We start from the raw sequence: 15,818 nt of genomic DNA, 5'->3' as shown, positions 1-15,818 counted from the left end.
TAAAAGCAGCAAAGTAGATTTGTCTCCTGTGTTTTTGTTGTTGCTTTCTGGATGCACATGATCTTGAACGGAGAGGATTATAGCCTGTAATCGGTTCATGACCCAGCCCGTAAGAGCCAGCTGCAAGTGTGCTAAAAATCCCATTATCCTTAGACGCTCTATGTGGCCCAGTAAGTTGCTGTGTGTGCTTCTGTGGTTGACTTTATGAGTGTGTGATACAGGATAAACTGCTTAACTTTAATAATGCGCTTGTAGTCACACAACATCTTCGTGGCTGTTCTCCTCTTGCATTTGTGGCGCTTTTCCAGTGCATGGTAGCAGAAGCTCTTTTGGTACTGATACTATGTTTTTCACTATAAATTCAGGCAGTGTATGAAATGCCATACTAATGTACTACTTATTATGGTAAAACAATGTGTTAGATTTTTTTTTTTTATTCTACCTGAAATCAAGTATACAATAAATATTGATTCAGAGAAGTAAGACAATATGCAGGTAGTAGACATTGCACCAGCAGTAGTGACAACAGCATAACATAATAAACCTATCCTCAATAAAGGTTCATTCCTGTAGGGATCAGCCTCTGCATTTTACCCATCTCAATACAAACACAACAATTAGCATTAGCAATTAGCATTAGCACTAAGCATTTGAGGAACAGTGAGATGCCATTCTTAAGGGTACTGACAGATTAATTAACTTATATATACATGCTTTTAATGGTGGGGAAGCTGGAAGACCTGGAGGAAACCTTCAAACCTGGAACCTTCTAAAGCTCAAATGCATACACATAAGTTAGGTGCCCGTGACTGTTGGAGCAAATGTTTACCTTTTCTATAAAGTAAAAAATAATTTGGTGATAAGGATGTTTTTAAAATAGACACCAGATTTTACTACAGATGTTGAGATACTAACAGAGGTGAGCTTGAGCGGTTACTATGGTTACCTGCTACTAAAGACAACACTGTCAGAAAGTGATTTATTTATGCACCAAGCAGTGTGTGCGAAAAAATACATACTGTATATTCACACAAAAGTATGGTGAACAACAAGAGTGTGTATTAAGTAGTTATGGGAGTTTGAACTGCTCAGTATAACTGAACGATTATTATAGCGATATTATATGTTCCACAAAAACTTTGTCTTCAATAAGGCTAAGGATGTTCATTTTGTCTTCTGTTTATGTAATTATACTTTTCTTTTTTTCTTTTTTTCACTATACCAACTATACCTTGTCTGAACAAAAGAAAAAAAAAAGAAAAGTATTACTTTGTCTTCACCTGTCCCACCTCACTCCCCTGGTGTAATCTTAGTTGTCACATAATCAGTGGTACACTATGGTAACTCAGTGCAGTACAAATAAGCAACACTGAGTGGGTCCTATCCAAAACTTTTGTTTGAAAACCAAAAAAGGCGAGTCAGTTCCACTTGATCCGGTACCATGTGGTGAGAAGCACCATTAGATGCGCATTCGTTTTTCTGCTCTACTTACGGTTTTGATGTGTTTATTGATCTGGCTTCCTCCTTCTTTCCATCTAAAAACATGTTCCTACATCCTCTACTCCCACGTCTCCAACATCTCCCTGACAGTAGAGCTCATTTTGCCCAATTCTGACCCCCTATAGTTTTTTTTGCCTATTGACTTGAATATAGATGAAAGATTAAGAAACACATGTTAACTCCCCTCCCTCTGTGTTCCGTCTCTCTGGACGGCCCACTGATTAATCACTCCCAAATGTTCTCAGCAGCCTGCGGGCCTGTTTGTTGTGATAGCCTCTGTGTGGAGAAGTGCAAATAAATAATCACTAGGTGTCTTACCCTGGCAGCAAATGATTAATGAAGCAGAAAAGTGGAGCAGAAGTATGCTGGCTTTCTTCTCTGTCTGTCTGTCTCTCCCACACTTATCATACTCTTAAGTTATTCTCAGTTCTGATTTGATGTTCAATATTAATCTAAGAGGACATTATATTTGATCAGAAAGGCATCCTGTGTTAATAGTCTCCATCTATCTCTTATATATCACATATCGTCCCTCCATTGTGTGCTGAGCAGATTTTCTAGACTGGATACGTCATTCAGTCAGAGATGAGATGTGCCAAAAGTTCTTCTGCCCTGAGCAGAACAGCCTTCCTGAGGTTTTCAAGGGAAGCCGTGGGTGGGTTGTTGGGTGAATTGAAGTTCAACATGTGTATTGAAAGACTGAAGTTATTCCAAATTCTCTGCAGCCCTGGAGAGGAGCGCAGCAGAATACCTGGAGCAGTGTCTGAAAAGGCAGAGGAAGAGATGAAAGCAGCTGTTAATCTTTGTCAGCAGTGTTAGTGGTGGGGAGACTGCAGTCTGCAGAGAACGGGAGAACACGTCTTCATTATCATCTGTCACCCATCAGCTGAAAAGTGAATTTTCTTCCAAGTCTTCTTGCTGTCTGCAACAGTTTGTAATAACAGAGCATTTCCTCTGCCTGCATCCAAACCTGCCGTTTTCTGGATTCCACAGTAAACAGGTTAGGGTCAGTTGGGAGACAATTTCTTCAAGGACCTTTTGCTCCTATTGTTGGTATTACCAATTCTTTCCTCTGGGGGCTTCAAACTGGCCCCTTTATCTCACTGACTGACAAATGACAATATCTGCAGAGTTAAAGCCTTGTCCTGCTCTCAGCAGTCTAGTATTCACAGTAAAGTTATATTCGCAAGACGAAATCCTGAAGGCTCCGCAGAACGAAAATGATCTGTAAATTTCATTCTAGTGGCTGGACTTTCACCCTCAAATTTCCATCCTTCAATTGCCTTAAGCCCTGCTTAACCTCTTAGCTTGGTCAGAGAGCTTTGAGCTTTTCAACACAACAGGTGTAAGGTTTCTGTCAAAGCACAGCTTTATGAAAGACAAAACAACACAAACCACTGATGGAGGGAACACACACTACAGTTAACCCTGGCAAAGCCTGCTTCATCTGATGCACAGAAGAAACATGTTTTTCCCTTGGTCTTTCATGACAAAATCAAAGTAAAATAAACAGAAAATTTGCTATTTCCTACTGTATTTTCACACAAGCCAATGCTCTACTGTTGCATGCTTGATCTTCCATTACACCAAACCAGGTTTACTTGAATATTGATGAGTTTTTTTGTTTTTGGCACCAACTGTTCCATTTATTGTTGGCCGGGTGGGGATTCCCATCTTTGGGAATAAAGCAATTCCAAACTGGCTGTGGCATAGTCCCAACGATAATTTTTTTCCTGTTTCTTTCTCAGGCAGAAAATGATTTACCTCCTCAAAGACAGCGCCTCACTGGCACAGGGCCAATCCCAGCGATCGAAAAGACGACTTGGCTGCATGCTCTTCTCCTCCCTCTCAGTGTCTCTTACTTTCTGTTTCTTTTGTATCTGTCTCTTTCTGAGTACTTCTATTTCTAAATCTGAAATTTAGCATTATTTCATCATCCACCTCAGCTCTACCCTGCTTTCTGTCCTGCTCCACACTTGCACTCCCTCTTTCCTCCCCAGTGTTTCAAATGATCCCTGTTATTCAAGCTGTTCCCCAGAGGATGCCCTAATCCCTCGTTTTCCACCTCAGTCCACAGACCCTTTCAGTCCTGAGGAGATCGTGACAGGGAAGGTTTACAAACCCCTGTTAGAAATTAGGATTTATTTATGCAAGGCTTCGTGTTTTTGTCTTGCTTCGACCGAAGAGATTTTTAAATCTGCTTTATGATATGAATATATAACAAGTTGCAAGGGAACATCAGTTTGTGTGTGGAATTTTTCTTTTCTGTGACAACGCATTGTATTCACAGATGTTGCATGAATACATTTGGCCTTAGCTAATTGGCCAGGGATTGGTGCAGCGAAGATGTGTGTACAGCCTTGGGCTGTCAGCAGTCAGCACACAAATGATGTCCCATTTGCTTTTCTGTGTCCAAGGCCAGACACTGTGCAGGAACAAAAGGCTTGTTGAACACCTTGTTGGAACAAAGAGCTTTTCGAAAAAGCCTTGGTCCAATGTGTTGCCTGGAATGTGCCAGGCAGGATATTGCTCAGCTAACTGGACATCACATTCATTGCTGTCTGGTTTAGGTTGGATCCATTTATCTATTTTTGAAGATTTATAGAAAGTCTATAAATCCTGGCCTGAAGGTGTTTGGCCAGTTCCTGCAGACTGTTTCTGTGTAAACTGACACAGGAGAGATGTGCCCAACCTTCAAACTACTATTAAAACCTCCTAGCAGGAGGAAGCAGGCTGGCATTCAACTGAAAGCTTCAGAGCTTTGGATTGATAAGATTCAACTGACATCCAGATAAGCCTGTTAGTTTTTCCTTCCATTTTAATGCACCTTTCAGCCACTGAAGGAGTGGGGAAAACACATTTTTCAAAACCACTGAAAATATCTGGGTTTAGGTTGATGGTAATCTGAATCTGAATAAGATAACCACTCAGAGGAGATTTTCTGTTTCTGTACCTTCATGTTAGGATTTTTTGGCAGCAACTATGAAGCAAAACACCACATTTGTGTTTTGGTACACTTAACATTTGATGAACTGCATTCCCAGATTAATTGCTATATTCAGGGTGTGTAGCCTCAGGCTTTAAGTGTTTTAAGAGATTTAGGATAAGGGTGAGGAAGCGAGAAAAACTAAATTAATGTTTATATCAGTGGTCCTTTGATTGCAGGGGGACTTTAAGTCGGCTCATTATCAGGACTAAACCACAGCGCCACACAGGAGGCTTGAATCAGCTTTGTCATGCTCCCCCACTGCCTGTTCATTCAGATTTGCCCCCTGTGCATATTTAACCCCCTAAGCTTTCCGTGTAATGGTATGCATGCATTTAGCCATAGATGCCACTATATCACAGCTACAGCTACAGACTGACTCAGAGAAAAGGGTTTAACAGTGTGGAAGCATACTCATACTTAATGATCAGCATCCTGACCTCACTAGTAAATCTTGTCTGGGTGGGCCTTCTTGCTGCCAGGGTTGGTGGGTACACAATGACATCATCTCCCCTTGTCTGTGAGCCATATGAATGTGTGGGCTGATGTCATGGCAGCTTAATCACATCTGAAGCTTAACAACGGTTGGGTCAGACTGTGGATGACCTGGGACCACAGCGATTGAGGCCAGCGGAGATGCAGATGTGTGTTAATCCAACACAAATTTGGCAAACTGTGCAGCCATGTCTGTCCGCACTGCAGAGGCTAAAAACAGCAGCTCTTTACTCTCGGTTAAATTGAACTCAGTCTGCGATTCATATCCAATCCAGCTCACACGGTAGATTTATGTTATTCTCCCACACCTTTGGGGCAGAGGCCCATTTGATCGTGTCAAGGGCAGCCCATCAATAAGACAGTGTGTACTGATTTTAGCTCTGGGGAGGTCTATTATTGATCATTCTTTGACTCCAAAACATAGCACCTTACCTGATAGAGCAACACACATCTTGCCCGATCAATCTTGACCATCTTCAGATATGGCACCGCAACCTTGTCAATGTCTCCAACACATAATAACACTACTTCTTGTACAGTATTTCCACTAAAACATGCCTTCACTCTTTCTTCCTTTGATAAATTCTGAATGCTTTCAACAGCAAACAACCCTAGCTCATTGTGCCGTAGTCTTTATCAATGCATGTTGTTGAGGCTGGCTGGAGTCCAGTATTCCCATCTCCATTCATGAAGAGCTGTACTGGTCTGCTAATCAGCAGCACAGTGAGGCAGACTCACTGCGGGGGGGCGTAAAGCAACCTAATATCTTACCCAGCGATCTGATCCCTGCATGAATGGTCAGAGCAGCGTTAGCTTGTCTTGTGAGGTAAAAAAAAAAAAAGGAGAATCACAGAGAAGGAAATGTCAAGGATAGTAAATGTAGCTGCTGTGGCAATTAGCAAGAGAAAGGAGTAACCTAAAGATCTGTATAGTTGGCCCAAAGACAAATTTGCACAAACAAGCTATGGGTGTGCCAGCTAATGATTCTCTTGGGTGGAAGTATTTCTCTTGTTGATCTGACGAAACCTGAAAAGAAGGCTGGAGCAATTATTGACAGGAGGCCAAAATGAATCTGTAAAAGCAGCCGGTAAATGCAGCTTCCTCACTGCAGTCATTGACCTCCTTTTCCTCCTCCCTCACTGTCACCCCCCCCCTCCATAGGTGAGAGGGAAATCTTGATGTCCTTTCTAAAACAAAGGCTCCTGGAGACCTTTTACTTCAAACGATCCTCGATTTTACATCTGTCTGGCCTCGGCTCATTTATACATATTATAATCATTATCTGTCCCTGAGGTCTGTTCAGAAAAAGACAGTGATGAAGCTGAGTGGCTATCTGGACAGTTCCACCCCTGGCTGCTTCTATTATTACTTCATTTGATATATAACATGTTAAACCACACTAAAGGCAGAAGCAATGGGTGTGAGACTAATGGCTAGTTGCACTGTCAAAGTGACCAATGCCCACATTAGCATTGTCTTCTGCTCATCAAGTGTTACCAACCATGATTTGAATCAGTCAGTAGTAGTTATTTTTACCTTCTTATAAATGTAGTAACTGTTTTTACTTACCGGCATCACACTGATATAAATGACAAAGTTGTGTTACTTCTCTTACAGCACTTTCACCATTGTTAAACAAACCTCATTTTCATGCAGTGGATCTTGTTAAACAGTGTAATATTAGAGCTGTTTTCTGTTTTCAGAAGGAAATAATTGTTGAATATCCAGTGCCTAAAGGTTCTTCCCCAATGACATGACCACCTACCTTGGAGAGAACAGCTGGTCACAGCCAGGTTTGGCAGACTGATTACTTAGAGCAATGCACAATGATATGATTGACAGACAGGCAGAGAAGTGGTACAAATGCAAACAAGAGAATTAATCAAAGCCATCACTCAACATTTGAGCACATACTGCCAAATGAGTATAGAAACAGCTCCTTAACCATCCTACCACTGATGGTGTTGCACTGAAGTTTGTCCCAGTGAATTTGTTGCCAAAGGAAGGCATTCCTGCACAGAAAAAAGATGCAAAGATGTCTGAATGGCACGTCTTTGTAATCAAATTGAAGAATAATACATTTATGGACATCATCCAGGTCCAAGACTATCAAAAAATACTATCCATGAAACCATGAGACAGGTAATGCTTGGACATGATCCCTGTTGGAGGATTCTGAATCCAAGTGGAAATCAAATGTTGCAACTAAACTTAAACTTTTATTTCTCAGAGCAGTGTTTGTCAACCTTTTTGAGCAAATGCCCCTTTACATTATCATGAGCCTCCCACCCGGGGAGTGAGTCTGATCGAGCTTATATACGTTGCATAGGTAGTGCCCCCCTCACAACTGGGGGTGGGAGGTGCGTTACCACCGAAGACCAGGGGGTACTATGATGTACCTTATTGCGGAGTACCGGTGGTGGGGGGGGGGTGATTCACCTCTGACATAATATGCAGCTTGATATTGATACTTAGACTACTGCCCCCATTTCAGTCTCAGCGCCCCCCTCTCAGCTTTCTTGTTCCAAACGCCCCCTGACAGTGTCCCAATGCCACCTGGGGGGGCGATACCACCCCCCGTTGAGAAACACTGCCTCAGAAATAACGAGTTGATTAATAACTGTATTTAATCACATTTTATTTTTAAAGTAACAGTAATGGATTACCATCACATTTATTTACTTTTTTTAATTTACTTATGTGGTGCTGTTACATGCAACTAATCTCACAAACAGTTTACAAGTCCTTAGAAAGTTTTTAAGTGTCTTAATTCAATACCTAAATTCAATTAAACTATTACCCTTTCTTTAAGTCATTAAATAGTCACAAATATGAATTTGTGAGATCTTGTTTGCCATAAATTATTTCTATTTATCCATTTGCTTCTACGTGAAAGTGTTACAAAGCTGAACCAAATACTGTCATTTTTATATATTTGCACTTACCTTTTGGCAAAAAGAAGGTTCACCAAACTCACTCTAAAAAGCATATTCATAAAACCGCTGCTCACATGGAACCACATATTTTTTTGCTACTTACCTTTATACTTACCCGCAATGCAGTAAGAAATTTTTCCAAAACTCAGTTGTAGCTTTAAGTTTATCTAAAAACGATCTCTAAGTGGTCTTAAAAAGCATTAAATTTGTGTCTGGTCCCTCTGGACACCCCTTTGTAGGACAGCACATGGCACAAATTTTAAAGTAAGCCAGTTTCGTGTGACTTAATTTGGACGCACAAAAAAGCAAAGGTCAGCGCGCTGTAGCAAGGACGAAGGAAAAGGTTATGTGATATATCAACCTGCTTCATTACAATACTGAGCACGCCAAAAGGTAGGTGGCCATGGATTTTTATTTTCTCTTTTTTTGCCTCCGAATTTAATCCAGCAGAGTTCACATAAGGGGCACTGTGTCAGAAAGAGAGAGGCAGAGAGGCCTGTGTGTCTCTGTGTGTGTTTTGCGCTGAATGTACTTTCATCTGGCAAGTCTCACACCCACTCTGTCTGCCGATATGTTGTAGTAGGCACTCTGCAGCCAAAGCAGCCTTTCAAACAAGACTGGCTGGTCGGGGGCTGAGAGGGCTTACTGGTAAATTGGCAGCCTAGGGAATACAGGGTACTCTAACCCTGCATTCGCCCACTCACATGCTTTCATTCCCCTTTTTACCCTTGACCACTGACTGACTGCACTCTTTCACGCTGGCCAGTATAAATCTGTCTTTCTAAGATGTCATCTGTTCATTGTCTGTCCTCCCTGAGCTTTCTGAGCATCATTCATTCAGGCAATCCATCTTTGTGCTCTTAAGTATATCCTTCCTTATCGTGTGTCACCCCTCATGATGAATAACACTCTCATTCATCTGGCTAATTACAGTCTTCAACAAAAGCAAGAAAAATACAAATGTGCACAAGTGTACAGTCCTATACACATGAACAGAGAATCACACTCATGTATGCATGCACTGTAGGCATACTAACCAAATCTGTTTGAAGTGTGGGACCCTAAAAGAAGAGAGGGCTCCTGTATGCATTAAGTATTCATGTGACGTGTGGAGGGGTGCATGCATGTGTGTGCGTCGGGGTATCTAAAAGACAGAATGTGTGTGCGTAGAAAGAGAGAGTACTCGCAAATTGCGCCGCGAGCAGCCAGCAATCGAGTACTGACACCTCGTCTGGCAGTCGGAGGGAAAAGGGGTTGGGCTGAGGAAAGAAAGAAAGAGAGAGAGAGAGAGAGAGAGAGAGAGAGAGAGAGGCAGGGAGAGGAGGGAGTGTGTGTTAGAGAGAGAGACGGCAGGACAGCTGCCAGCATTTCTCTGATAGCAGGAGAAGGACCGAGAGGCGGAACAAGAGTAGAAATTCTCCTCATTCTCAGCCACCCAAGAAAATCTTCCAGCTCAGCCAGGCGTGTTGGTTCTCTCCCCCCTCCCGCCTGTAAGCAGAGGAGACTCTGGGAAGGACCTGGGCATCAAGACCTGCAGCCACTTACAGCAGACACGCCACAGTGGATTAGCTGAATGAGAGAAAACCATGCAGCCTGTGGGAAAAATGCAGAATTGGATGTAAAAAATAACAGAGAAAAAGGAAAAGTTGAGTTGGAGAGCCAGCTGTTGCTGGGTTTTTGCTTCACTGAACTGAGGCTGAACTTTTGCTGGCGAGAGGGAATGGAAAGAGTTAGAGGTTCTTTAGTGGCACACGATCAGTGGAGATGCACCTCCTCATCCTGACCTCCTCCTTGGAAGCTCCCTGGACCACCTGCAACCCCTCACTGTGAACCTACTGCTTTTCCTGCAGGGTACTCATCCTGTCTGCCATCCTCCACCCTGCCCTACCTGGAGCTTGTTCCGTTTAGTTACTATGGCGCCCACGCCTCCTCCCTCTCCTCCTCCCTCCACACCCCCGGCTTCTTACAAACCTCTGTGAAATCAAGTGGAACCTTGATGATTACGATCGCAGCAAAGAGGACCCCCGTGCCCCAACTAGTAGGCAGCCCCGCCTCGCTCTCTTCTCGGTAACTGTGCCGGTGTATCAAATGTACAAGTAATGGAGAACACTGGCAACACAGACATGGACCACAAAGTCGAACTCTATCAGTTGTCTGTTTTTTGACTATGAGCACACACTAGATAATGGATTGGAAAGAGCTGTAAGTACACCATTGCAGCATTTTCTCACTGGTGCATGATGAAAGGAGCCTTTTAGAAAAGCAAAGATGCAATGTGTCTGTGTGAGCATTTTGTACAAACTTAAATCTGACACTGACTGACTACATGCTTTACGAGACAATTTTTTTCCCCTTCAGACCAAGTTGTTTAGGGAAACAGCTTCATTAGCATGGAGATTGGGAGTGAACAGGTGGACAAGCTGTTGTGGGCGAAGAAATCTGAGCCTCTCCTCAACGCCTATTTTCCAATGACTGATCATATAGTTGCAGAGTGGTGAAAGTAGAGGGAGAGAGGGAGGGAGAGAGAAAGCAACTAGCAATTAATTTCCCTCTTGCTGTTTGTGCGGCTGTGGTGAAAAAAAGCAGCAGTGTCATCCCTTTTCTCACCTTCCATTCAAGAACACATGTGCACCATTGTGCATCATGAATTAAACCTCAAGGTTACAGGCTTGGCTTTGGATTGTGAACACTCCTGACTGGTCAAGACAATTATAAATCAGAATAGAATCCTTCCTTGCTGTTTTTTTCTGGTCTAATGGTGACTTCTGATGCCTGATTTATCTCTTTGCTGAGAGAGGGAAAAGACAGAATGAGGTGAGAGAGGGGGAGTGAGAGACAGAGTCATAGAGGCAGGATACATTCATCTTCAATGAATGTGCTGCAGATACCGCTCATAAATTGCCACAGTCCACACACACACACACACACACACATACACACACATGCACCGGCACATTGCCACGTGTACTCCAGTGTAGTTTCTCCTTCCTTTCTCTTCACCTCACATTCATCTATTCCATCTCTTTTTCTCAGTCATACAATCCGTCTCACATGCTATCACACATCGGCTGCTCCCTAGGGAGAGCCTTCTCCTGTAGCCTTCTTGGATGCAATAATTATTCCATCAGCCGGCAGTGTGTTCCCTGATTGTGCTCTTGGGCTGTCGCTGCAGGGGGCATACAGTGGAGACTAGGGAGAGTGGAGGAGATGGGGCGGAGTGGAGTGGGGTGGGGGGAGGCAGTTGTCACTCCAGGACGTAAGGAGAGGGGAGATGAGGGGGTTGTGTTTTGGCAGCAGCCCACACAGTCCTGTCCGGAGGAGCCCAGAAAACAACTAATGAGCTCAAGCTGGCCTTTTAGGAAGCCGCCTCTCTCCAGGACGCACATGGATCTGCCCTGTTATGCATTTTCTCTCTGTCTCTCTCCCTCTCGTTTTTTTTTAACATGCTTTCACTTCACCCATAAAACCCCTTGCTCTGCAAATTTCTCATCTTTTAATCTCCAATTTTCTTTCTCTCTCCATGCCACTCATACTTTAATGTCGACAACCGCCTCTTTGTCTTTCCTGCTTTTCTTTGAAATCTGACTGCTTGAGTGAAAAGCATTTGAGTGTATTTCAATTTCCCTGAGGTATTACTTTCCTCCCTGACCTTGAATTTCCAGCTGAGATGCAGTGTTAGCTGATCCAGGGCAATGCTGTACCTGGAACCACTCTGAGTCTGGCCACATTCCCTGAAGGCAGCACCAAGATATTACTGTCCTTTCAGATGCAAGAGTTTAGACAGAAATGAGTGCATGTGCTGGACTCTAGTTGGCCCTGTGACCAATCTGTGTCTCCTCAGCACTGACTCTGGGAGACAACAGGGCAGGATGACAGTGGATTTTAATTAGAGGACAGTCAAAAAGCTGGCTTCTGTTACAGCGCAGAGTGCAGTATAGGTGCCAGCACAGCGGAAGTGTACAGGCAGCTATTTGTCTGTCTAGATATGATTAAAGCAGAGGAGAGGTAAGGTATACCATCCTGCCCTTCATTTAATGGTGCTGGGATGCTTACTCACAGTAAATGATTGAAACTCCTAACCACATCCACCACATCGTACAAATTTGACTTAAATCATGGATGAACATAATCTGTCATAATTACTTAGCTTCAATAGCAGACATGAGTAGGATTAAATCCTAGAGGGCAGTGTTCCAGTCAGTCTTGCCTGTCGTGTATGTGACAGTTGTTTTGTGTTTGATCAAGATAAATGCATACATTTAGTATGTCTCCCTGTTATGACAGCCTATATTTAATCCCTGATGGGTGTAGGGTTGTTGTTAGTAATCATTTATCTTTTTAGATTTGCAGCCACTGTCAGTACTACAGGATGTTCCTGTTAGAGTGAACATCACATAGACTGAAGCCTTATTACAGTGGCCCAGGTTTGACTCTGGCTCAGGCTATTTGCGACATGTCTTTCTTTCTCTTCTCGCACTACCTTTTCTATCTGGCTTCATCATCCATTTATTTATTTAAAGTGTCAAAAAGTAACATTTCTCTGTTTTTTGGTAGGGGATGAGTTGAAAGGAAATTAGTTCTAAGGCTTTTTATTAATTTTTTTTAATATACCTAAAGGTCTTTATCATAACTGTGTACATTTTCCATTAAAATCAGTTGATTTAGACAGACATCAGTCAATCATCAGCATGTCTATACCTTTTTCTGTTTGAAGGGAGAAAAAAAATAATGAAGAGTTGTATTTGGTAAAACATTAGTATCAGTAGAGCATCACAGTTTTGTGTAATAGTTGACAGAAACCTTCCATAAATTCCTATGATTATCCTAAGAGTCTAAACCATCAGACCTATCTTTTCAAACCTGCATTTTTAGTTTGCTCAAACTCAGAAGTCTGAAAATACAGTCCACTATCTCAGTTTCCTTTGGGCTGATAATAATCTGATGTAGTGGCATAGTGTATCTTTCCTGCTGACTGTGTGAAACTTGAACGAGCTTGTTGACATTTATCTTACATTCCCAGTCTAAAAGCTTCACAGTATACCCTAAAAAATGTGAGTGCAGGCGTGTAAAATCAATAAACTTGTGGTTGGATGGCTCACCTGCAGTAATCATCTCAGTAAAAGCAATTTGCTCATGTATTAACTTCTGAGTATATTACTAGAGTAAACCTTTGGGCATTCTTCTTCTTTTTTCTTTCAGGGCAGCTCAGAAGCTGAACCTGTCCTCCAAGCGGAAGAAGCACCAGCCCTCGCTGCTCCACACACAGGAACCCTCCATCTATCCCACCAACTTCAGCGGCATCCTGCAAGTCTCGCCGCCCCCTGCTCCGCCATGCCTGCTTCGAGCTGTTTCCAAAGTGAAAGACAATCCAGGGATGGGAAAGGTGAGAACAAACACACATCAGCATACACACAGTGGACTCAAAAATATTTGTACATGCTCATAGTGCTCGTAGTATGTAAGCCTTCATTCTTTACCGCCCCACACACCCCTACACAAACACAGGAATACACACAAACCCCTATTTAAAGGGGAGAATGCAGAGTGGCGACACAATGGTCTGCAGGCAGTGTGCTGTCTGGTCCGGTCCATGCAGATGCAGTTAGATAAGCCAGCTGGAATGTTATGAATCCACTCAGTTTGTGAGACTAGCATTCCTCCGCAGAGAACACAGAAAGACGCCAAAAACTATAATTCACTAATCCATGGTTACACTTACAGCAGGGTTTTTAATTCCATTTTAGGCACAATTTCCAATGATGAAAGTCAGGCTGGCAGCAATAGGACAGTCATTAAACAAAGCTGTATAAACACATAGCTCTTCCTTTGTGGTTTATTGGGTATTGTTTGTCTGAGCTGACGTCCTGTATTCATAAAGCAGAAGTCCCCTAACAAGATTAGATCCCACCTGGATAGGAAGTGCTCGCTTCTGTTGCCAGGTATCCAGACGGTTGAGATTTTGCCACATATTGTAAATCTTCCATTGACACACAAGACTTCATAAAAACTGTGTCATTAACAAGCTTCCTCAAGCCCACACCTGAGATATACCGTACATCTGTGCAGCTGAAAGAGCTGATTCTTTAAGTGGAAATCAAGATTTATGATCCTATTATAGGCATATCAGATTTCCTTAAAAGGGGATTTCATCAATTGAAATGTAGTTTAATAGCAACAAAAGTGAAGTACAAAAGCCTGTGAATTCAGTTATATACATTTTTCTTTGGCTCAGGAGACACTTTTCAAAGATGACAAAAAGAATCTTGGTGATGTCAGCATTTTAACAAATAGCTTGTATTACAAACTTTGGGTGTAGGGAGTAAGCAGTAAGTAGACTGTGAGAGTCTGCATTAGAGGAACTGTAGAAACCAGGATTTTTGGAGTGGTTACTATGATTTTGTCATTATTTCTGCAGCCTGTAGCACACACTAATTCATTGCCCTATAGAGGCACTGCAAACACAAAATGTGAGATTGTTTTGAGAGTTATTGGCCTTCGACCTACTCTAGTGCCCTAAGCAAACGCATCATTTAATCTCATGTACTTTTTCCCTGAAAGATATCACAGCTACAAAAATATTTTCTCTGAATGAAGCTTATGGGTTTACCATGTTCATTTAATGTCTAGATGTCTGGTTTCATCAACTATATATGGGTCACTTCCATTTTTGACCTACACATGGTTCCTTAAGGCATAGACATTTGTGTGGGTGGAGGAATGCCAAGCTACACTAATGGATTTTGTGGGGGATCAGGGGACAGGGAAACAGGGGCCATTAGCACGGGAGTTGGAGGTGTGAAAATACTGTGGCCAATCCTCTATGGCCTTCAGTATCTGATCTCGGCCAACATAAATAAAACTGAGACATAAGCTAGTCTGTTAGCCTCTGTCTGATAGATAGACTCAGCAGTCGTACGTGTAAGCCCAGTTTAAATGTCATAGCAAATGTAATTTACTCAACATATGCACACGTCAGTCACGATAACAGCCCCCTGAGGAGTACAAAGACAGTTTGCATTTGGCCTGTGGAATCCAGGATAAATTCACTCACTGAAAGAAAGGGATTTCCAGTGACATTGTTTTAGAGTACTGGAGCCTAGATCTGTAGCAATATTTATATACTAGCCTGGGGAAGAATGGGCCTTTTGTGTACTTTTGGAGAATGGAGAGTCCCAGGCTGAGTGAAACCGTTTTCTGTCAAAAAAGGGAAGGGAGTTAGCTATATTTTAAGGTTTTTATTTCAGAGGCTGGGAGGCATCACAGGTACTTTTTCAAGAAGCCTTGAAACGACTCAGCATTGAGTTTCCTATCACATTTACTGCACAGTATAGAAACTGTTCAGTTGATATAGTGCTAGCTGTATCACTAAGCACTGCAGGGAGTTGACAAGGACTGCAAAGACTGATAAACATATCTTAAGAGCCATTTATGTCTCCTGTCAGTCACAGCTATATTTTCACTGTGCCTTCAGAGAAATATTTGAGGTGTATTTTTGAATATCTGATTGCAAAGCAATACAGAGTTGTCAGAATTTCTAAAGAAGGTGGTGTCATAAAGCCTGACATGCACAAGCATGACCACACCCTCACAAACCTACCACAGTGCATCTGTGAGAAACAGGAAATGGAGCAATTTCTTTGCTATTGTTTGTAAAATGGTACCATCATACATAACTGGCAGAATGACTTCACTTCTGTGCAGTAACATTAGACTTGAATAGACTTGTCAAAGCAGTCCTAAATCAGTTCCCTAGATATGAGCCATCATATTCTTTAGCATGCCATGCAGGCATGATGAACTGTGCCATGAACTGTGGATGTGTACTTGCTGCAGTCTCAGCAGCTCCAGAATGCAGTAGGGAGGGTTTTGAGCGACCCAATATTGAGCTGCTGTTTTCCACG

At 42.5% G+C, this 15,818-nt stretch overlaps 1 protein-coding gene across 4 annotated transcripts in view; it reads left to right on the top strand.

Moving 5' to 3' along the window:
• Window positions 1-15,818, top strand: part of kif26ab (kinesin family member 26Ab) — an 81,719-nt gene that overhangs the window by 49,486 nt on the left and 16,415 nt on the right. For 3 of the 4 annotated variants that reach the window (XM_030126258.1, XM_030126259.1, XM_030126260.1), the window contains one exon: window positions 13,117-13,300. In XM_030126258.1, coding sequence (XP_029982118.1) covers window positions 13,117-13,300 — 184 coding nt within the window. Of the gene's footprint in view, window positions 1-9,303; window positions 10,120-13,116; window positions 13,301-15,818 lie in introns of those variants that run through there. The other variant, XM_030126261.1, reaches the window with a different exon arrangement.

This window comes from Sphaeramia orbicularis, chromosome 22 (assembly GCF_902148855.1).
Source record: "Sphaeramia orbicularis chromosome 22, fSphaOr1.1, whole genome shotgun sequence".
Classification (NCBI taxonomy): Eukaryota; Metazoa; Chordata; class Actinopteri; order Kurtiformes; family Apogonidae; genus Sphaeramia; species Sphaeramia orbicularis.
Note: the sequence above shows the minus strand (reverse complement) of the source record. Positions and strands in the feature narration are given on the sequence as shown.